At 43.4% G+C, this 21,621-nt stretch overlaps 2 protein-coding genes across 6 annotated transcripts in view; one reads left to right on the top strand and one right to left on the bottom strand.

Moving 5' to 3' along the window:
• Positions 1 to 15,911, top strand: part of cicb (capicua transcriptional repressor b) — a 174,963-nt gene extending 159,052 nt beyond the window's left edge. The window contains exons 15-21 of one of the 4 annotated variants that reach the window (XM_060921540.1): positions 58 to 429; positions 529 to 836; positions 3,807 to 3,961; positions 7,392 to 7,543; positions 7,628 to 7,762; positions 7,861 to 7,992; positions 13,854 to 15,911. In XM_060921540.1, the coding sequence (XP_060777523.1) occupies positions 58 to 429; positions 529 to 836; positions 3,807 to 3,961; positions 7,392 to 7,543; positions 7,628 to 7,762; positions 7,861 to 7,992; positions 13,854 to 14,149 (1,550 nt within the window). In that variant the 3' untranslated portion in view covers positions 14,150 to 15,911. Of the gene's footprint in view, positions 1 to 54; positions 430 to 528; positions 837 to 3,806; positions 3,962 to 7,373; positions 7,544 to 7,627; positions 7,763 to 7,860; positions 7,993 to 13,853 lie in introns of all 4 variants that reach the window. The other 3 variants (XM_060921537.1, XM_060921539.1, XM_060921536.1) reach the window with 3 other exon arrangements.
• Positions 15,912 to 19,401: 3,490 nt separating this feature from the next.
• znf526 (zinc finger protein 526) overlaps positions 19,402 to 21,621 on the bottom strand; it is a 63,097-nt gene continuing 60,877 nt past the window's right edge. For both annotated transcript variants that reach the window (XM_060921534.1, XM_060921535.1), the window contains exon 8: positions 19,402 to 20,186. In XM_060921534.1, coding sequence (XP_060777517.1) covers positions 20,025 to 20,186 — 162 coding nt within the window. In that variant the 3' untranslated portion in view covers positions 19,402 to 20,024. The remainder of the gene's footprint in view (positions 20,187 to 21,621) is intronic.

The raw sequence follows: 21,621 nt of genomic DNA, 5'->3' as shown, positions 1-21,621 counted from the left end.
CTTTGTGTTTAGAAATGGCTTCTTCTCGTGAATGAAATTGTTTCCTTGTTGTAGCAGGTCAGCCTCCTTTGTTAGCACCGCCCCAGTCTCCTAACCCAGCCATCACAGCCATCTACCCCTCTTCCACGGTCACCTTGGCGACAGGGGTGGTGTCCGCAGCAACAGTGCCACCTGGTGTGGTCTATACAGTCTCAAGCCCCTCCATCCTTCCCAAACACACATCCACAACCTCTGTGACACCTACGACCCTGCCGGGCCCTGACAGGTCAGGTCACGGTCCTGCACACGTCGAGCTGGACAGACAGATGGACAAACTGCCTCTCTCTCACACTGACAGGCTGACTAAAGTTGGCAGCAGCTCAACGGCTCCACCGCCTGGTGCGACATTGCCTCTACAGCCTGCCAGTCCAGCTCAGCCAACACTTGCTGGTTAGAAACTCGTATTTGTCCGTATCAGAGAAATATAATTAGTGTTTTTCCACGTTTCCTAAGAACTACCTCAGTTCATGCTCTTGTATCCTTTTCCAGCTGCCATTTCTAAACTTCCCCCGGTCCCTGGCAGGCCTCCACAGAAGGTCAAGGCAACAGTGGCCAACATCCCTGTCGGCTGCTATGATGGGGGAGGGAGAGGGAAGGAGCGAGACAAAGAGAAGGAGAAAGAGAGGGAGCGCGAGAAGGAGAAAGAGAGCAGCAGCTGTTTCTCTTTTGAGGTGGATAAATCAGGAGAAACGACTCCGGCTGCTCCCACCTCACTAGATGATGGCTCTTCGGAAGCTGAAGCTCATAACGTTAGTGAAGCAGGTTCCACACGCAGCAAAGAGGCCAATGCTAAAGAGGTAACCATCGCCAATTCCTCTTCTGCAGAATTTCACTGAACAATTATTAAATACACTGACGATGATAGAAATAATTGTATTTTTATTTTTAAAAAATCACTAATTTCAGTCTTCAAATGTATTGCGTACAGACTTGTCACTTCTCTACGCCGAGTCATATAAAATACTTTTTTGTTATAGATTAAATGAATCACAATTCCACCTTACCTTTGAATAAGGGGTGTTCACACGGCAACTTTTACTCCGGTGTAGCAGCGGGGCTGCCCCGGTAGAGCGTTCACACGGTACAAAGTTATACCGGTGTAGCCCCTGAAAGCTGCTTAAACCGGTGCAAATCTAACCCTGCTCGGGAGGTGGTTTAAGAAATTTACTCCGGAGTAAATGCTAGTTTGCGGGGCAGCACCGATTATAAAATGGGCCGTCTGAACGCTACAGGGGTAGACTCGCTACGCATGAGGAGAGTTGATTACATACGAGCATTGCATAATTTGCGTCCTGGTATTTTGCGCTTCCAAAATGGCGAATATCAACAACAACAGAACTGCGTGTCTTCCAGTGTTGCCAGATTGGGCGGTTTTAAGTGCATTTTGGCGGATTTGAACATATTTCGGGCTGGAAAACGTCAGCAGTATCTGGCAACACTGGTGTCTTCATCCACGTTGTTTTCCCGGCGCTTGGTGATGCCATGACAACCGGGAAAAGGAAGTACATTTTCACGCATGCGCATATTTCATTTCCGCATCATTACTATCGTATAGCACGGTCGCAAAAACTGCCGTGTGAACGCAAGTGGGGCTGCACCGGTGCTAACACGCTTCTCTCTAGTAAGCAGGTTTGTGACGTGTGAACGCTCCACAAAATTTACACCGGTGTAAGATATATCGCAACAAAATACATCGGCGCAGCATCGATGCAAATATGTGCCGTATGAACAGCCCTATAGTTTCAGACCGAACATCAGAGCATCTTTAGTGCTTTTAGGAACAGCATTTTCTTTCATAACTTGTAATTTTTCCTCACTTACGGTGACAGTCAGCCATTTTGTCGAGTCGCTTGAGGTGATTTATCAAGAAATAGTCCGAACGTCTTCTCAACCAATCAGCGTGCGTAATTTTCTATAATCACCTGCGTATTTGTACTAAATAAGATTAAGTCTCCATCCTTAAAAAAAAAAGTGTTAAGTGCATTACAGAGACAGTATTCTGGCATTTAAGTACCACAAGACTGAAACGGAGACAAACTTGCTGAAAGGTTGATTATCAGACTGATGCGTGTGTATAAAGTCTGTACAGAATCCGTTTAGATTTGCAGTGTATGTCAAGGTTACTGAAGCAGATAATGTTGGCTGTTTTGTTTTTTATACAGATTTGTGATAACCTCTGTCAGATAATATTAATTTCATAAAACTAATACTTTTTTTTCTGCACCCCAGAGACCACAATTTTTTTTTTAAGAATTTTTATCATCTGCATATTTGAAGCATCTCATTTAGTTCTCTCATCTCATTATCTGTAACCGCTTTATCCTGTTCTACAGGGTCGCAGGCAAGCTGGAGCCTATCCCAGCTGACTACGGGCGAAAGGCGGGGTACACCCTGGACAAGTCGCCAGGTCATCACAGGGCTGACACATAGACACAGACAACCATTCACACTCACATTCACACCTACGGTCAATTTAGAGTCACCAGTTAACCTAACCTGCATGTCTTTGGACTGTGGGGGAAACCGGAGCACCCGGAGGAAACCCACGCGGACACGGGGAGAACATGCAAACTCCGCACAGAAAGGCCCTCGCCGGCCCCGGGGCTCGAACCCGGACCTTCTTGCTGTGAGGCAACAGCGCTAACCACTACACCACCGTGCCGCCCATCTCATTTAGTTATTTAAGTTTATTTGTTTTAATTAGAAAGTAACTATAATACCTTTTTTAGAAATGCTCTTGCCATGAAAAAGCCTTAAGTGCTGACGTAATTGAAAAAAAAAAAGTCACTCGCTCACTCTTACACTCCAGAGACGAGCAAACAATCATTTTTGCTGGGTTTTATTTCCTGTTCCTGTCTGCTGTGGATCATAAACACATTCCCATAATGCAGTATTCAGACACAGAGAAATGGCGAGATAAATGTTTTTTTCTTTTTTCAAAGGACTAAGACAAGACTTAACGACGAGTAGCTTTATCTTGTCGGATCTCGACACATTATTCCGCTGTATTATCTGTGTAATTAGCCAGACCTGTGAACTAGACAAGCGTGAATGATCTCGAGTTTGAAATGTGCCTTCATTGTGGTGTGAGTAATTAAACAGAAGTGCAGTCTCACACTCGTCAGGATAATATGGGTCAGGATGATTTTATTTTTGAATTATTAAATCAAATTCATCTCGTCGTTGCAAAGGATGAAAATTTGCTTTGTATTAGTGAATTGTTAATGAATGCTTCTCAGACTCTGTATCCGTGATGAGTGGCTTTTGAAACCTGTGGGTCGGCGTGTAAAAACATAATGAAGATTCAGAGATTTTGGTGCTTATCTACCACCCACGATGCATGCAGGTCTGCCCTACTTCCACTTGTGCTATGCAGAGAGAAGAAGATCCGAGATTGCAATGTGGCATGCATGTTAATTAAGTGCCCGGGCTGTCTTTAAGACCAAGTGGAAATCTGTGCGAAAGCAGTTTATTCAGTGGAAAATGGTGTAAGGTCATGAAACCTTTTAATACGTCACATCATCCTTCCCACGCAAGTGTCAAAGATAAAGAAAGTGCCACGGTTCCTGTATTAGCCTAACACACAAGTGTTGGGTTATTTTTCCGAGCAGTTAATGTTAGTTTAAATGAAGCGAGGTGACAACCGGGGCACAAGTTCCTCATGAATGATTTTTCCGCACTCTATGTACCGTACAAAGCAAGAATTAGCATAAACTCTCACTGTCTTCCTGCAGCTCAATTTGATTTCTTTGTGCTTTTTCTCGCAGGTTGAATGGAAGGACTCGACTTCCTCTTCTCCATTACCTCTATCAGCGTCAGAGCCAGCCCCGCCCCTTCTGCAGTCAGACAAAGATACTCTACTTCCTAAAAAGCTTAAGTCCCGCCCCCCACCGCTAAAGCGCCCATTCGACTCGGTTGACAAGTGGGTTCCTTTTTTTGACTAAATATCATGCTGTTATAACAGAAAATAATACACACACATTCCAAGTTGTATTCCTCACACCTACAGTGGTGCTTGAAAGTTTGTGAACCCTTTAGAATTTTCTATATTTCTGCATAAATATGACCTAAAATACTATCAGGTTTTCACACAAGTCCTAAAAGTAGATAAAGAGAACCCAGTTAAACAAATGAGACAAGAATATTATACTTGGTCATTTATTTATGGAGGAAAATGATCCAATATTACATATCTGTGAGTGGCAAAAGTATGTGAACCTCTAGGATTAGCAGTTACAGTGGATACGGAAAGTATTCAGACCCCTTGAAATTTTTCACTCTTTGTTTCATTGCAGCCATTTGCTAAAATCAAAAAAGTTCATTTTATTTCTCATTAATGTACACTCAGCACCCCATCTTGACAGAAAAAAACCAGAAATGTAGAAATTTTTGCAAATTTATTAAAAAAGAAAAACTGAAATATCACATGGTCATAAGTATTCAGACCCTTTGCTGTGACACTCGTATTTAACTCACATGCTGCCCATTTCTTCTGATCCTCCTTGAGATGGTTCTACTCCTTCATTGGAGTCCAGCTGTGTTTAATTAAACTGACTGGACTTGATTAGGAAAGACAGACACCTGTCTATATAAGACCTTACAGCTCACAGTGCATGTCAGAGTAAATGAGAATCATGAGGTCGAAGGAACTGCCCAAGGAGCTCAGAGATAGAATTGTGGCAAGGCACAGATCTGGCCAAGGTTACAAAAGAATTTCTGCAGTACTTAAGGTTCCTAAGTGCACAGTGGCCTCCATAATCCTTAAATGGAAGAAGTTTGGGACGACCAGAACTCTTCCTAGACCTGGCCGTCCAGCCAAACTGAGCAATCGTGGGAGAAGAGCCTTGGTGAGAGAGGTAAAGAAGAACCCAAAGATCACTGTGGCTGAGCTCCAGAGATGCAGTAGGGAGATGAGAGAAAGTTCCACAAAGTCAACTATCACTGCAGCCCTCCACCAGTCGGGGCTTTATGGCAGAGTGGCCCGACGGAAGCCTCTCCTCAGTGCAAGACATATGAAAGCCTGCATAGAGTTTGCCAAAAAACACATGAAGGACTCCCAGACTATGAGAAATAAGATTCTCTGGTCTGATGAGAGGAAGATTGAACTTTTTGGCGTTAATTCTGAGCAGTATGTGTGGAGAAAACCAGGCACTGCTCATCACCTGCCCAATACAATCCCAACAGTGAAGCATGGTGGTGGCAGCATCATGCTATGGGGGTGTTTTTCAGCTGCAGGGACAGGATGACTGGTTGCAATTGAAGGAAAGATGAATGCGGCCAAGTACAGAGATATCCTGGAAGAAAACCACTTCCAGAGTGCTCAGGACCTCAGACTGCGCCGAAGGTTCACCTTACAACAAGACAATGACCCTAAGCACACAGCTAAAATAACAAAGGAGTGGCTTCGGAACAACTCTGTGACCATTCTTGACTGGCCCAGCCAGAGCCCTGACCTAAACCCAATTGAGCATCTCTGGAGAGACCTGAAAATGGCTGTCCACCAACGTTCACCATCCAACCTGACAGAACTGGAGAGGATCTGCAAGGAAGAATGGCAGAGGATCCCCAAATCCAGGTGTGAAAAACTTGTTGCATCATTCCCAAGAAGACTCATGGCTGTACTAGCTCAAAAGGGTGCTTCTACTCAATACTGAGCAAAGGGTCTGAATACTTAGGACTTACGACCATGTGATATTTCAGTTTTTCTTTTTTAATAAATTTGCAAAAATTTCTACATTTCTGTTTTTTTCTGTCAAGATGGGGTGCTGAGTGTACATTAATGAGAAATAAAATGAACTTTTTTGATTTTAGCAAATGGCTGCAATGAAACAGAGTGAAAATTTTCAAGGGGTCTGAATACTTTCCGTACCCACTGTAATTTGAAGGTGAAATTAGAGTCAGGTGTTTTCAATCAATGGGATGACAATCAGGTGTGAGTGGGCACCCTGTTTTATTTAAAGAACAGGGATCTATCAAAGTCTGATCTTCACAACACGTTTGTGGAAGTGTATCATGGCACGAACAAAGGAGATTTCTGAGGACCTCAGAAAAAGCGTTGTTGATGCTCATCAGGCTGGAAAAGGTTACAAAACAATCTCTAAAGAGTTTGGACTCCACCAATCCACAGTCAGACAGATTGGGTACAAATGGAGGAAATTCAAGACCATTGTTACCCTCCCCAGGAGTGGTCCACCAACAAAGATCACTCCAAGAGCAAGGCGTGTAATAGTCGGCGAGGTCACAAAGGACCCCAGGGTAACTTCTAAGCAACTGAAGGCCTCTCTAACATTAGCCAATGTGAATGTTCATGAGTCCACCATCAGGAGAACACTGAACAACAATGGTGTGCATGGCAGGGTTGCAAGGAGAAAGCCACTGCTCTCCAAAAAGAACATTGCTGCTCATCTACAGTTTGCTAAAGAGCACGTGGACAAGCCAGAAGGCTATTGGAAAAATGTTTTGTGGACGGATGAGACCAAAATAGAACTTTTTGGTTTAAATGAGAAGCGTTATGTTTGGAGAAAGGAAAACACTGCATTCCAGCATCAGAACCTTATCCCATCTGTGAAACATGGTGGAGGTAGTATCACGGTTTGGGCCTGTTTTGCTGCATCTGGGGCAGGACGGCTTGCCATCATTGATGGAATAATGAATTCTGAATTATACCAGCGAATTCTAAAGGAAAATGTCAGGACATCTGTCCATGAACTGAATGTCAAGAGAAGGTGGGTCATGCAGCAAGACAACGACCCTAAGCACACAAGTCGTTCTACCAAAGAATGGTTAAAGAAGAATAAAGTTAATGTTTTGGAATGGCCAAGTCAAAGTCCTGACCTTAATCCAATGGAAATGTTGTGGAAGGACCTGAAGCGAGCAGTTCATGTGAGGAAACCCACCAACATCCCAGAGTTGAAGCTGTTCTGTACGGAGGAACGGGCTAAAATTCCTCCAAGCCGGTGTGCAGGACTGATCAACAGTTACCGCAAACGTTTAGTTGCAGTTATTGCTGCACAAGGGGGTCACACCAGATACTGAAAGCAAAGGTTCACATACTTTTGCCACTCACAGATGTGTAATATTGGATCATTTTCCTCAATAAATAAATGACCAAGTATAATATTTTTGTCTCATTTGTTTAACTGGGTTCTCTTTATCTACTTTTAGGACTTGTGTGAAAATCTGATGATGTTTTAGGTCACATCTAAAGGGTTCACAAACTTTCAAGCGCCACTGTATAAATTCAGCCAGGGTCGGCACAATCTGTCATTTTTACCATCACCCCACTGGAATGAATGTTCTCTCTCTTTTTTTTTTCTCTCTATTTATTTATTTAGTTCTGTGTGTGTGCGCAGAGTCCTATCAGAGGTGTACTTTGAAGAACGATTTGCCGAGCTGCCAGAGTTTCGTCCAGAAGAGGTGCTTCCCTCGCCGACCCTGCAGAGCCTGGCCACCTCTCCACGTGCCATTCTGGGCAGCTACCGCAGGAAGAGGAAGAACTCGAACGGTGAGAGACGCAAAAACAAAGAGTTCAGTGTTAAGTAATGTGCCTGCGTAATGCTAAGATGACGACGATGATTCTTGTGTGCAGATTTGGACTCCTCCACAGACGACCCCATCTCCCCGAAGAGAAAGAGCCGGCGCAGGTCTAGCTGCAGCTCTGAACCTAACACGCCCAAAAGTGCTGCCAAGTGTGAGGGTGATATATTTACTTTTGACAGGCCAGGTAAGACAACTCGAGCTTCACACTGACTTTCAGCTCGAAACACAAATGCTCGTATATTTCGACATCCTGATGTCTTATTGTGTCTTCCTGTGTGACAGGTACGGATGGGGAGGACATACTGGGGGAGCTGGAGTTTGATAAGGTGCCGTACTCCTCTCTGAGAAGAACTCTGGATCAAAGGCGAGCTCTCGTCATGCAGCTATTCCAGGAGCATGGTTTCTTCCCTTCAGGTAGAGATGCTTTAAAATATTGCGAAGCTACAAAAAAAAAAGTGCCTCAGTCCTGATTCCACTTTTTATTACTTTGACTTGAAACGAGCCTTCAGCAAATTGATGAGAGCTACATTAACTGATGGTTTACTCATAAAATATTGATACCAGAGTGCTGTTGAATTTTCTGCGGTGTTTGCTTAGATGGTGTTGATTTTGATTTATTATAAAAGCGGGTAGTTCAGGCTGCAGGTCAAATCGCACGTTTTATTAATGTATAATTGTTGCTGGTGAAGTTTTCTGTGAGGAGATCTTTATTTCGCCTGCTTTGAAGAAGTCTTCTGTGTCAGAGGTTAAGATATAGCTGTTATAATTTAAAGGTTCTGACTGCAAAGTTGAATTCTGGTCGGAGGTGTTCTCTCTCGATTGCTGTTGGAGTTTCGAGATGTTGCGCTGCCGCACGCACCGTGTATCCAGGGCGTCACTGGTTTGCCGAGATGAAAAGCGTCCCGTGTTTTACGATTCCGGAGATTACCGAAGCAAGTGAGCAGCGATATCACGTGACCACCGCGGGGCGTGTTGAGGGGCTTAGCCAGGATCAGGAAGGGTTAGGGTTAGCTTAGCTTAAGAGTATAATATAGTGCAAATAAAATTTTCATTTTAATTCGTTTGCAAAAAAAAAAAGCAATAATGAAAGCTTGATTTCAGAATCATTTTCCTGTAGTTGCGAAGACTAACCCTGGGTTTTATGTTCTGCAATGAGTTTATATGTGCAATCACTCAGTTAAAAAAAAAAAGTATATCATTTAATAAACATATTAATATATGCTATAAGTAAATAACTTATTGTATTCATATAGTAATATAACATAATGCTGCACTTCTAGTGAGTCCTATGCCCCACTGCTACCACCGTCAGCATGTGGAAATCTCAATTTCAGGATTTTTGGTGATTCTTTTATATATATGTCTGTCTCAGAAACTGCTCTCTCATTGGGACATTATGGTCAAAAATTTTTCTAATTTTACTATTTTTGTTTGCATTTACCCAACACTCTGTTTCTTTTGTCATGTTTAATAAGAATAAAGATAGTATCTTGCTTTATCTGGCCTCCACTGTGAAAAACTTTTTTGATTACAATTCAAATGCTTTTGTAAAATTGATTTGCATATAAAATAACTCCATCATGAAGAATTAAAGCCCCTCCTTCACAGAGGAGTGAAAATATTGAATAAATTTCCTCTTTTTGATTGCTTGGGTTAAAAATGCCAAGTTATGATGACTGAATTGATTATTCACTTAAATATGAATAATATGATACATTTTGGGTATTTGATACGGCGAAATAGGACACAATGGAAAAATCAAGAACACACCGGAAAGATGAGAATAACGGCGCTGGTAAAAGAACAGCGACTGTACCGGCTGAAGGTCGCGCGGGTCTCTGCTGCGGCGCGCGAGCAACGGGACATCACTACCGCACCGGATGTAGCGTGAGGCGGGGGCGGGGCAAAATGACTGGCCGTAGATTCTATCAAAAGTTCGATCTAAATTGACCATGGTTGCAAAACATTGGCCAAAAATACGCAAACACTACGAAATATGAAAGTAAGATGAAAAAGAAACATTCTATTGCCTTATACTGCAAGACTAAAACAAAATAAAACTGTCAACTCACCTTTTCAGTGATAACGTCCGAACAGATCACCTGCGTAACAGAAAGACCGCAAATGGAAGCACGATCAACTTCTAACTGTTGGAGTGGAAAATTCCATTCTACACATGCAAATTGTTAATGTGTGTCCTTCCCCGCACACAAATAACACGCTACGGTAAAAAATAGACCACAACTCATTTTATAGCTCAGAAATTCATACAAGACCAGCTACCATCGTAACATTCTGTAAGAAACATATTCTATACCGAACTTTCAGCTTTCGTTTTAAACAACAAAATCACAGATTTATAACTAAATGTGGGTGGCACAGTGGTGTAGTGGTTAGCGCTGTCGCCTCACAGCAAGAAGGTCCTGGGTTCGAGCCCCGGGGCCGGCGAGGGCCTTTCTGTGTGGAGTTTGCATGTTCTCCCCGTGTCCGCGTGGGTTTCCTCCGGGTGCTCCGGTTTCCCCCACAGTCCAAAGACATGCAGGTTAGGTTAACTGGTGACTCTAAATTGAGCGTAGGTGTGAATGTGAGTGTGAATGGTTGTCTGTGTCTATGTGTCAGCCCTGTGATGACCTGGCGACTTGTCCAGGGTGTACCCCGCCTTTCACCCATAGTCAGCTGGGATAGGCTCCAGCTTGCCTGCGACCCTGTAGAACAGGATAAAGCGGCTAGAGATAATGAGATGAGATGAGATAACTAAATGTTTATACGGCGTAGTGATTTTAAGTTCCTACTTTTGGTGAGGTCGTGACCTTGACCCTGAGGCTTTCCGTTTAGATCAAAACACACGATCGTATTGGTTTTGGGTCTGCGGAAAACGGAGTTACGACGGTGATCAAATATTTTGCATGATGTTTTATTACGGTTATGATTATTCTGTGAGCGCACCAATCCTTAGGTGTATAAAGTTACAACTTAAAATACAATCAGTGATAACTGTAGACTTTTCAGTGGACTACAACCTTTTTAAGGGAATGCGATGTAGTCGACCATTTATCATGTCCCAGATCAAGCCGCCATTTTTCCACAAATTTGCAGAATTTTTGCCAAATTCTGAATAGAGTATTCACATCAAAGATTTAGTTTTATCTGTATTATTTCTTTCATCATTTTATTTCAAATTAAAACCAACATCACCATTCAAAACCATATAGTTTATTGACTGTGTGTATATTCAGTGGGGGACCCCCACAGTACCCAGTTTCTGAGACAGACCCATATTATATATGATATGATTTTATTACTGTGTGTCTTTCTGTCAGACTTTTGTGTAATATTGTACTCGTAGTAAGTCTTGTATCCCACCAGGGTGAATCTAGTTAACAAAAACGCAATAAAAACTAAACTAGTCAACTAGAAATTTTGCAAATTTCATCTTTTTTGGTGCAGTCTGGTGACTTCTGGAGCTGCAATTGAGCCTTAAAAAGAAATGAAAGAAAGCGTTAATTTTAAGTGTGAATTATATTTTATTCGGCGTTCAACACATTTTATTTACTAATGTAATAAAATGTTATAACAAAGTTTAAATTTAGTTTCTTATTCATTAACCAGAACTTTACAAATCACTGTAATTATCAATAAAATCTTCTACAAATTCCTGCAATAAAAGCAGAAACCTTAAATTATAATTTCTAGTGCACTTAAGACAAAAAAACAAAATACAGATTGCTGCAATCAAGTCGTATTACACAGAATCCATCTTTACTGTAAACAATAACGATAAACGGGATTCAGCCGACTCTGAAGATTAATATTACGAAATATATTTTACAAGATCTACATAATGCAAATGTTACATCACACAGTGTTAGGAATTGTTTTGATTCTGTTAAAAAGTGCAATAAAGAGGAGCTAAAAATAAATGAAATTAAGTTAGAAATGAAAGGAAATGTTCCTGTAGTTACGAGTGACTTGAAGTGTAAATGGTAAACAATACAAATCAATTCAATAATAACGGTGGTTTATGAAATACTGTTTAAGATAATGTAAATCTTGGCGAAAGAGAAACCAGTCAAAAGTGATGATCATGCCGTTACCATGGGAACAGTCTTTTATGAACGTGGAGGTGGGCTCTGAGCACACGGAGTCCGGTGTGACTGAGGAAGGGGACGAGTTTTATGTTTCTTCTAATTTAGGTCATTTAAAAACTAATATTATTTGGCAGTGGACACACAAAGTTTCTGTCAGTATGTTTATCAGGCTCGTATGATAAAAATCTCGCAAAGATATTTATCCAAATACCCGACCTACTCATTCTAAACCTGCCGAGCTTCGCTGGCGCAGCTCTCAAAACTCGTAGTATTTTGCTTCCATTCAAGCCTCGTTTCAAAGTCTGACCAATAAGAACGCTACGGGTACGTTTTTGGCGGTAAATTTGATTTTCTCGATTTAACTTCAATATATGGAAAGCACGCGCGCCGGGCTCGCCCCGGGAAACCGCTGACCGGCGACGACAATGTCCGCAGAAATACACAAAATTACTTCACAAAACAACCAAGTTTCACACAATTTTGGTCAGCACGGGTTCGTGTAAAATGTATAGGCCGTGTTTGGGGATTTATGGCCGTGCTTTTTGAGAATTGGCCGTTTAAAACAGCTGCACGGCTCGCTAGCTAAGCCTATGGGCGTGTTTGATCTACTTTTAACCAAAACAAGGCAGCATGGGCAAACATGGCAGACTCCGCTCTCCTGCCAGCAAAAAGGAAAATATGAAAGCGTATCCGCTCGATAGTGCGCCAGAAGAGTGATAGAAACCAAAAGGCTGTCTGCGAGAATTTTCATGAAGGGACCAATCGACCGCTGGAAGTCGATACGCGAAATCTGATGAATTTGCAGCGCTCATCTTGGCTTCGTGAGTCGGAGTATGGATTTATACACCTGATGTTTTCCAGAGAAAGAAACGATAAAACAAAAGCAGTAACTGAGAAGATATATTTGTCGTTTGTTTTTTCACGGATTTGTTCGCAAATGTCAACCACAAATTACATCTCTGCGGCTCAAAACTCTCCGAGTTACGATGTTTTCTAGTGTGACGCAGTTCTAGAGTTATGCTAATTAGTTAAAGCTCCTCGTGTTCTGCGGTTTCCATCGGGCCGTACGGTTGACCTCAAGATGGAGGAAAACGGTCCTGAAACGGAGAAAAGCGACCCTCAGGACATCAAAACGATCCCATCGTCTGCATGATCATGCCATGCACAATGAAAAAGTTTCAGATGACTTTGCAGTCGGCACCTTTTAAGCGATAACAGTAGCTTGGTTGTTTTCGTAGCAGAAACCTGTTGAACTAATCTTGAAGATTGCAATTCAGACGATCTCTCCTCAACCTTGTTTGAGAAGTCGGCAGCACTGTTAGCCAGTCAAAGGGGAGATAGGTGAGCTGTTTGGGTCCCCTCCTCCATCCCAAGTGCTTTTCTGATCGTCTTAAAGGAACAGTCCACCGTACTTCCATAATGAAATATGCTCTTACCTGAATTGAGACGAGCTGCTCCGTACCTCTCCGAGCTTTGCGCGACCTCCCAGTCAGTCAGGCGCAGTCAGACGCGCCGTCACTCCTGTTAGCAATGTAGCTAGGCTCAGTATGGCCAATGGTATTTTTTGGGGCTGTAGTTAGATGCAACCAAACTCTTCCGCGTTTTTCCTGTTTACAGAGGTTTATATGACCAGTGACATGAAACAAAGTTCAGTTAAAAAAATTGAAACGTGGCGATTTTCTATGCTATGGAAAGTGCGCACTATAATGACAGGCATACTAACACCTTCTGCGCGCTTCGGCAGCGCATTGATATCTGAGCTCCGTATCAATGCGCTGCCGAAGCGCGCAGAAGGTGTTAGTACGCCTGTCATTATAGTGCGCACTTTCCATAGCATAGAAAATCGCTACGTTTCAATTTGTGTAACTGAACTTGTTTCATATCACTGGTCATATAAACCTATGTAAACAGGAAAAACGCGGAAGAGTTTGGTCGCATCTAACTACAGCCCCAAAAAATACCATTGGCCATGCTGAGCCTAGCTACATTGCTAACAGGAGTGACAGCGCGTCTGACTGACTGGGAGGTCGCGCAGAGCTCGGAGAGGTACGGAGCAGCTCGTCTCAATTCAGATAAGAGCATATTTCATTATGGAAGTACAGTGGACTGTTCCTTTAAAGGAAGCGTTCTCATGCAGAAAATCCTTTGTCTAATCTGTCCATCCGTTTCATGTATTTCTGTCTGTAGCCCAGGCTACTGCTGCGTTCCAGGCACGATACGCTGATATCTTCCCCACCAAGGTGTGTTTGCAGTTGAAGATCCGCGAGGTCCGCCAAAAGATCATGCAAACAGCCGCGCCCGCCGAAAGCGCGGGGACTTCGGACCCCGCCTCTTTACCGGGCCCATCCGGTCCCGCAGCCAACGAGGGAGGAGGAGGAGGAGGCGGGTCCGAGTCTGCAGAAAAAGAGGCCGAGCGAGACGAGGAGCACGGCAACTCTGAGGAGCCCAGGAACGCAGGCGATTCGCTGGACTCCACCAGATGAGTTCACTGGACAAAGCGAGAGGAACGGCTGATGACCAGATCCCTCCTCCTGCACCTATAGAAGACACGTGTATTGCTCTTCTTCTTCTCAGTAGGGCGCGAGTGTGGAACGGATGTTCACAGGGGGAGGTCCGGACACATACAGGGGTTTTTTGTTTTTTTCCAACTGAAGTCTACAGTATTTCATGTTTTTAAAAAGACTTGATTACAAAAGACTTAAGCGTAGGTCACATTTACTTACACACACGCCACTTCTCGTTGTCTTAAATATCCACACTTGAACTTAAAGCATTATTTGACTGCGAAGGTTTCTTTTGGACTCTTGAGACTTGAAGATTACAGGATCGTCCTGTAAACCGTGAAGGCAACCCTGTTACTATACAAACGCAGGACTGCGGAGGGCATCCGATTCTTTTACAGACTAAACTGTCCTGTTTTTGTTTTTTAACACATGTGACACACATGGAAGTATCGTTTGGGCACAGATGGTTCGTCATAGGCTCATGGTTTACTGCCAGTCATTGCGAGGCCGGCCTCCACTGGCTACGTTTTAGAAATGATGAAGACTTTATGGACTCAATGGTATATTTTGATATTTACTTCCCCTTTCTTTCCCCCCCTTCCATTGTGTTTTCACTTTTTAAAGGCTTTTTATGAACGAGCAACGTCAGGGCACTGAATAGCCTCAGCAAGGGACTAGCTAAGCTTTCACAAGCTCCTCCTTCCTATGATTGGCTGGAGTAGATGCCAGTCACGGTGTAAGCTCCAGACTGGCCAGCCATGAAGGAAGACGTTATCAGAAGGGAAGTCAGTGGGCACATTATGGCCATTGATTGGACATGCTTTTTTTTTTTTTTTTTTTTTCCCCCCCCATATATAGATATATTGAGCAAAAATATATATTTAACGATTTCCTTCCATGCCATTTTTATTCAAGTTCATACGAGACGAGAAGGTCGAGCAGATGGTGAAATACATTGTTAGGAATTTACTGTAAGACGTAGTAACTTTTTTTTTTTTCCTTAAATTTAACTCCTAAATCTACAGGTCAATGTTATTGAATTTCTCATTACCGTTCTTCTTAATGCTGTCGTCGTGGATCTGATCCGTATAACCACCACACCGCACCTTCTTGTCTTGCTTTCGAGGACGGAAGTATAAAATAAGAGCAAAAAGAAACTCCACTCTCTCTTAGTTTGTGCTCCAGAATCGCACTTCATTCAACTTTTCCTTTCATCACGGAGACGTGACGGATATGTATTTTTTTCCTTCTTATGTTCTTGAAAGTAGAAGAATAAGTATTTTACATGTTCCTATGTCGTTCAGGAAATCTCAGTCTTTTCGCTCTACTTCAACTTTCTCCACTAACATTCCTCCCTGTTCCTTCATTCCTGGTTTTCCCTCCTTCCATCACTTTATTGGTCTTTGTACATCTCAGCCACTTTGGGTTGAGAGAGAGAAAGTTGGAAGAGGAGGAGGAGAAGGAAGCAGGGTGTCTGTGATGATTGTGCTGTGTGAGGCTTATTCGTGTTGTACATAGTTCTGGTGGAGTCTCCTGGCTCTGTACCGTAGTAAGGAGCATTATTAAATGTTAAACAATGCCATTACAGGAACTGAAATTGTAAAACATGAAATGGAAATGATTATGAATATTAACATTTTGCTAATTATGTGAAAAGATTTATACAAATAAGCTCTACATTTGTATCTATTTCTCTCAGTATATGAATAAATAGATGTTCAAATAAACAGCAACACCTCTGTTCTGCGTAAAACACTTATTGTGTAAGCTGTCCACACGGTAAGCAGCATTTTGTAGTGAATACACAACGATATCTAGGTAGATGTTCATCACTCACTCTTTACAACCGTGGTGAGCAAAAAAGCATCTCCAGTACGATACATTTGAACTAACGCAGATGGATTACAGCATCACATAGGCTTCCAATCAAGAGCAGGAATCGGAGGGCACGGGTTCACTACAGCTGGGCAGCTTTAGACTGGAAACGTTACCTGGAGTCATGAATTTCAATTGCGATGCAGATAGTAAGGTCAGAATTGCCCCTTTTCCACCAAAGCAGTTCCAGGGCTGGTTCGGTGCCAGTGCTTAGTTTGGAACCGGGTTTTCTGTTTCCACTGACAAAGAACTGGCTCTGGGGCCAGAAAAACCGGTTCCAGGCTAGCACCAACTCTCTGCTGGGCCAGAGGAAAGAACCGCTTACGTCAGCGCAGGGGCGGAGTTGTTAAGACCAACAACAATCACAAGACCGCGAAAGGTCGCCATTTTTAAGCAACGAGAAGCAGCAGCTGTACAAACGCGAAGTCAGCCATTATTATTGTTGTTGCTTCGATGTTCGCGCCAAGGTTTATGCAAACGCAGTGACGTAACTGACGTGGCTCCCCTTAGCACCAAGAGCTATGGAAAAGCAAACTGGTTCTCAGCTGGCTCGCAAGTTGAACGAGTTGTGAACCAGCACTGGCCCCGAACCAGCCCTGGAGCTGATTTGGTGGAAAAGGGGTAAATTTGACTAGAACAGCATGAATCCATGGACCCAACATGCTTTGTGTCAACAGTTCAGGCCTGAGTTTCCCAAAAGCATCGCAGCACAAACATCATTGTTAAATGGTAGTACAATAAACACCCTCTCCTAGTTAAGATGCTCTTAAAGGAACAGTCCACCGTACTTCCATAATGAAATATGCTCTTATCTGAATTGAGACGAGCTGCTCCGTACCTCTCCGAGCTTTGCGCGACCTCCCAGTCAGTCAGACGCAGTCAGACGCGCTGTCACTCCTGTTAGCAATGTAGCTAGGCTCAGTATGGCCAATGGTATTTTTTGGGGCTGTAGTTAGATGCGACCAAACTCTTCCGCGTTTTTCCTGTTAACATGGGTTTATATGACCAGTGATATGAAACAAGTTCAGTTACACAAATTGAAACGTAGCGATTTTCTATGCTACGGAAAGTGCGCACTATAATGACAGGCGTACTAACACCTTCTGTGCGCTTCGGCAGCGCATTGATATCTGAGCTCCGTATCAATGCGCTGCCGAAGCGCGCAGAAGGTGTTAGTACGCCTGTCATTATAGTGCGGACTTTCCATAGCATAGAAAATCGCTACGTTTCAATTTGTGTAACTGAACTTGTTTCATGTCACTGGTCATATAAACCCATGTTAACAGGAAAAACGCGGAAGAGTTTGGTCGCATCTAACTACAGCCCCAAAAAATACCATTGGCCATACTGAGCCTAGCTACATTGCTAACAGGAGTGACAGCGCGTCTGACTGACTGGGAGGTCGCGCAAAGCTCGGAGAGGTACGGAGCAGCTCGTCTCAATTCAGATAAGAGCATATTTCATTATGGAAGTACGGTGGACTGTTCCTTTAACAATAAGAGGCTTTTGGGAAACCCACTCCAGGCTGGTGGGGGTAGTGGAATGCTGTGGGGAATGCTTTCTTGGCACATTTTGGGCCTGTTAATACCAATCAAGCATCATTTGAATGCCACAGCCTTTGAGTATTTTTGCTGATTACATGCATCCCTTTCTGCACAAAATTTACCCATCTTCTCATGGTTGGATCCAGCATGAGATTCATGATTGCAGATGCAGTCCTTACTCACAAAGGTTAGAAAATATAATTGTACACTGCAATTTGTACTACACAGTGAGGGCAAATTATAGATTTTAACTAATACTTGGAAATGTACAGTACCACTCAAAAGTTTGCACACCTCCTAATTCACTGTTTTTTCTTTAGTTTTATTAATTAAAAGATGCTTCATGGTTACGAGCTGTGGGTAGAATGAGATTGCAGAATACAAGCGGTAGAAATGAGTTTTCTCTGCAGGGTGGCTGGGCGAGAAGCTTGGTCATTCCGGAGAGACTCTGAGTAGAACCGCTGCTCCTCCACATCGAAAGGAGTCAGTTGAGGTGGTTCGGGCACCTTGTTAGAGGTGTTCCAGGTGGCATCCTGTATTCCCCCAGAAGAGCTGGTGGAGCTAGCCAGGGAGAGGGAAGTCGGGGCAGCTCTGCTCAGACTGCTACCCCCGCGGCCCAGACCCAGATAAGCGGTAGAAGATGGATGGATGACATTTCTCTTTACTTAACTGAGCGGTTCTTGACATATGAATTAGTACAGATGTGGAATAGGGACATTTACTGTTTATCTCAAATGCATTAAAAAAAAGAAATTGCACTTATGAACTTTTGACGAGGCAGCTGTTAATTGAAAAGCATTCCAGGTGACCACCTCATGAAGCTGGTTAAGATAACACTAATAGTGCGTAAAGAGTCATCAAGGTAAATGCTGGATAGATTGAAGAATCTCATCTCATTATCTGTAGCCGCTTTATCCTGTTCTACAGGGTCGCAGGCAAGCTGGAGCCCATCCCAGCTGACTACGGGCGAAAGGCGGGGTACACCCTGGACAAGTCGCCAGGTCATCACAGGGCCGACACATAGACACAGACAACCATTCACACTCACATTCACACCTACGCTCAATTTAGAGTCACCGGTTAACCTAACCTGCATGTCTTTGGACTGTGGGGGAAACCGGAGCACCCGGAGGAAACCCACGCGGACACGGGGAGAACATGCAAACTCCGCACAGAAAGGCCCTCGCCGGCCACGGGGCTCGAACCCAGACCTTCTTGCTGTGAGGCGACAGCGCTAACCACTACACCACCGTGCCGCCCATAATCACCACATAATCTGTTTTCATAGTTCTGAATCTTCAGTATTGTTCGACAATGTAGAAAATAGTCCAAATACAGAAAACCCTATGAACAAGTAGGGGTGTCCAAACTTTTGCCTGGTAGTATCGATAAGGTTATAATGTATTTTAAGTGGGAAGTACACAAAACATGAGGTACTGTGCTCTCCCACCGGAGTCCTGAATGACACTTTCATCAGAAAGAGAGAGCCACACTATATGACCAAAAGTTTGTGGACACTCGTGTTTGGGTGCGTGGCTCTGGGGATTCAGCTCCACGAGAATTAGTGAGGTTGGGCACTGATGTGTGGTGAGGAGGCCTGGCATTCCAATTCACGCCAAAGGTGCTCAGTGAGTTTAAGTGACCTCATTTAATGCTAAAGACGCCACCAACACGGGTCTCCACCTACTTTTGGTCACGATAGAGCAAAGTTTAGGTTTGAATACAGCATGACAATTTTCTTATAACCAGACTGCTGAACTTGAATCTAGAGCTAGTTTGTCAAGCCACAGAAACACCATTACAACAACAAGACAAACTGTAATTTTTTATTTACAATATTTGACATTCCAGACTGTACAGTTTAAAAAAAAAATTATAAGAACATATTCAACAGACACGGACCTGGAGAGGTGAACTTGTAAAATCAGGTTAAGCAGCACAAAACACTCCGAATCCGTCTCCATTAAGCATTACTTCATCACAGTGCCTGAGGTGAATCAGTTAAGACATCGTCCCTTGTAGTTGTGGTCTCCTGTTCACATCCATGCTTGTGAAGTTTAAAAAAAAAAAAAAAAAGTTCCCCACAGCAGTCTGCACTTATCCTGCAGCTAAATTCCTCTTTATGCAGTTGACACCATAACACTGTTAGTCACAGCTCCACTGTCTTCACTATCCCGGAAACGAAGACGTTCGGCGTTGTTACATCAGAAGCCGAGATCCATCAGAAATTCAGACTGACACTTCCTGAAACACACCGTCATTTAATCACCCTAAGCTCCTTTTTATCCTTCAGATCAATGCCGACTGCCAGAGTGAAGCAGTTTCCCCGCCATTACCAATGTTAATCAGATCAATTGTTAATTCCTGTTCTGTCCTCGCTCTTAAGCGCGCTGCGATACGAGACTCTCGGATGCTAATGAACTGCTCTTGCTGATTCACATAAGCTGCAGGTTGTCCAGAGTGATGGTGTCCATGTTAATCCCACCTTCCAGCGCTGTGTGGTAGAGCTCTATAGCCTCTGCCAGATCGCCACTCGTCTCGATGATCGCTATTGCTTCTCCAAATTCGTTACACATGATAGTGGGAGTGCCTTGAGTCTGACGAAGCAAGAGAAGACAAGATCAACTGGGAGCTACTGCTCATTTAAGTATCCCCCCCCCCCCGCTCTCGCTTATATCAGAACGGAAGTAATCGAAGGAATAGGACACTTATGAAACAAATAATTAACTCTGAAACAAGTAAAGAGCAGTGTAGTTTGTAGTTGCTGAGAAAATCTCTCACATTTTTCTTAAAAACATTCAGTCAGTAAACAGGAAGTGGATGTGCGACAGACCTGAAATTGGTATACAGGGTATACAACCCCGATTCCAAAAAAGTTGGGACAAAGTACAAATTATAAATAAAAACAGAATGCAATCATTTACAAATCTCAAAAACTGATACTGTATTCCCAATAGAACATAGACAACATATCAAATGTCGAAAGTGAGACATTTTGAAATTTCATGCCAAATATTGGCTCATTTGAAATTTCATGACAGCAACACATCTCAAAAAAGTTGGGACAGGGGCAATAAGAGGCTGGAAAAGTTCAAGGTACAAAAAAGGAACAGCTGGAGGACCAAACTGCAACTCATTAGGTCAATTGGCAATAGGTCATTAACATGACTGGGTATAAAAAGAGCATCTTGGAGTGGCAGCGGCTCTCAGAAGTAAAGATGGGAAGAGGATCACCAATTAGAGGTCTGCGCGGGACAGAATTTTCAGTCCCGCTCCCGCATTGTGCAGTCCCGGTCCCGCCCTCTCCTGCAAAGAATTATGATTTTCAGTCCCGCTCCCGCCCGCAAATCCCGCATGATGCAAACGTTCGCGTTATTTCTCACGAAAGTTCTTGTCATTGGCTTGGGGAATTAAACATGCTGAGCTCTCCACTCAGTGTGTTTACATGCACATAGACAGAATCGAATTTCTGCCGTTGCTCGACTGAAATCGAAGTTCAAAATACCATGTATACACCTTAATTCGGCTGAAATTGAACCGAACTTGATTTCTCGTAATCGAGCTACGCGACCTAGATTATGCGATTTCTGCCGAGCTACTTAGTGCATGTATACCCTATCGAGCTACGTAGTCGAGCTACTTACTTCAGCACTGCCCCTTCCGGAAGTGACGAGACCACAAGCGGGAAACACGACAGCCTCGGTCGGCATGACAACAGTAGTAGCGAGCAGCAGAAGAGGTCAGGAGGAACAAACGAAGAAGAGAAAATGGCGAGCAGAAACGTGCACTTCTGGAGCAGAGTTCATGCTCATTCAGCTTAAGGAGTTGAATATATTAAAATTCATGGACGGGAGAAAAACGCGCAATGGAGAACACGGAACTGATAACTTTGTTTACACTCTTGAATAGCTCTTCTTCATGACAACAACTGGAAGTGTACCAACACGATGGGGCGTGTAGCGCCACCTGTGGCTCGGGTGCACAATGTACCTCACACAATAGCTCGATTTCATTGTGTGCATGTAGGATTGG

The sequence above is a fragment of the Neoarius graeffei genome, chromosome 5 (assembly GCF_027579695.1).
Source record: "Neoarius graeffei isolate fNeoGra1 chromosome 5, fNeoGra1.pri, whole genome shotgun sequence".
NCBI classification, from domain to species: domain Eukaryota; kingdom Metazoa; phylum Chordata; class Actinopteri; order Siluriformes; family Ariidae; genus Neoarius; species Neoarius graeffei.
This window is presented reverse-complemented; position numbering and strand designations above follow the sequence as displayed.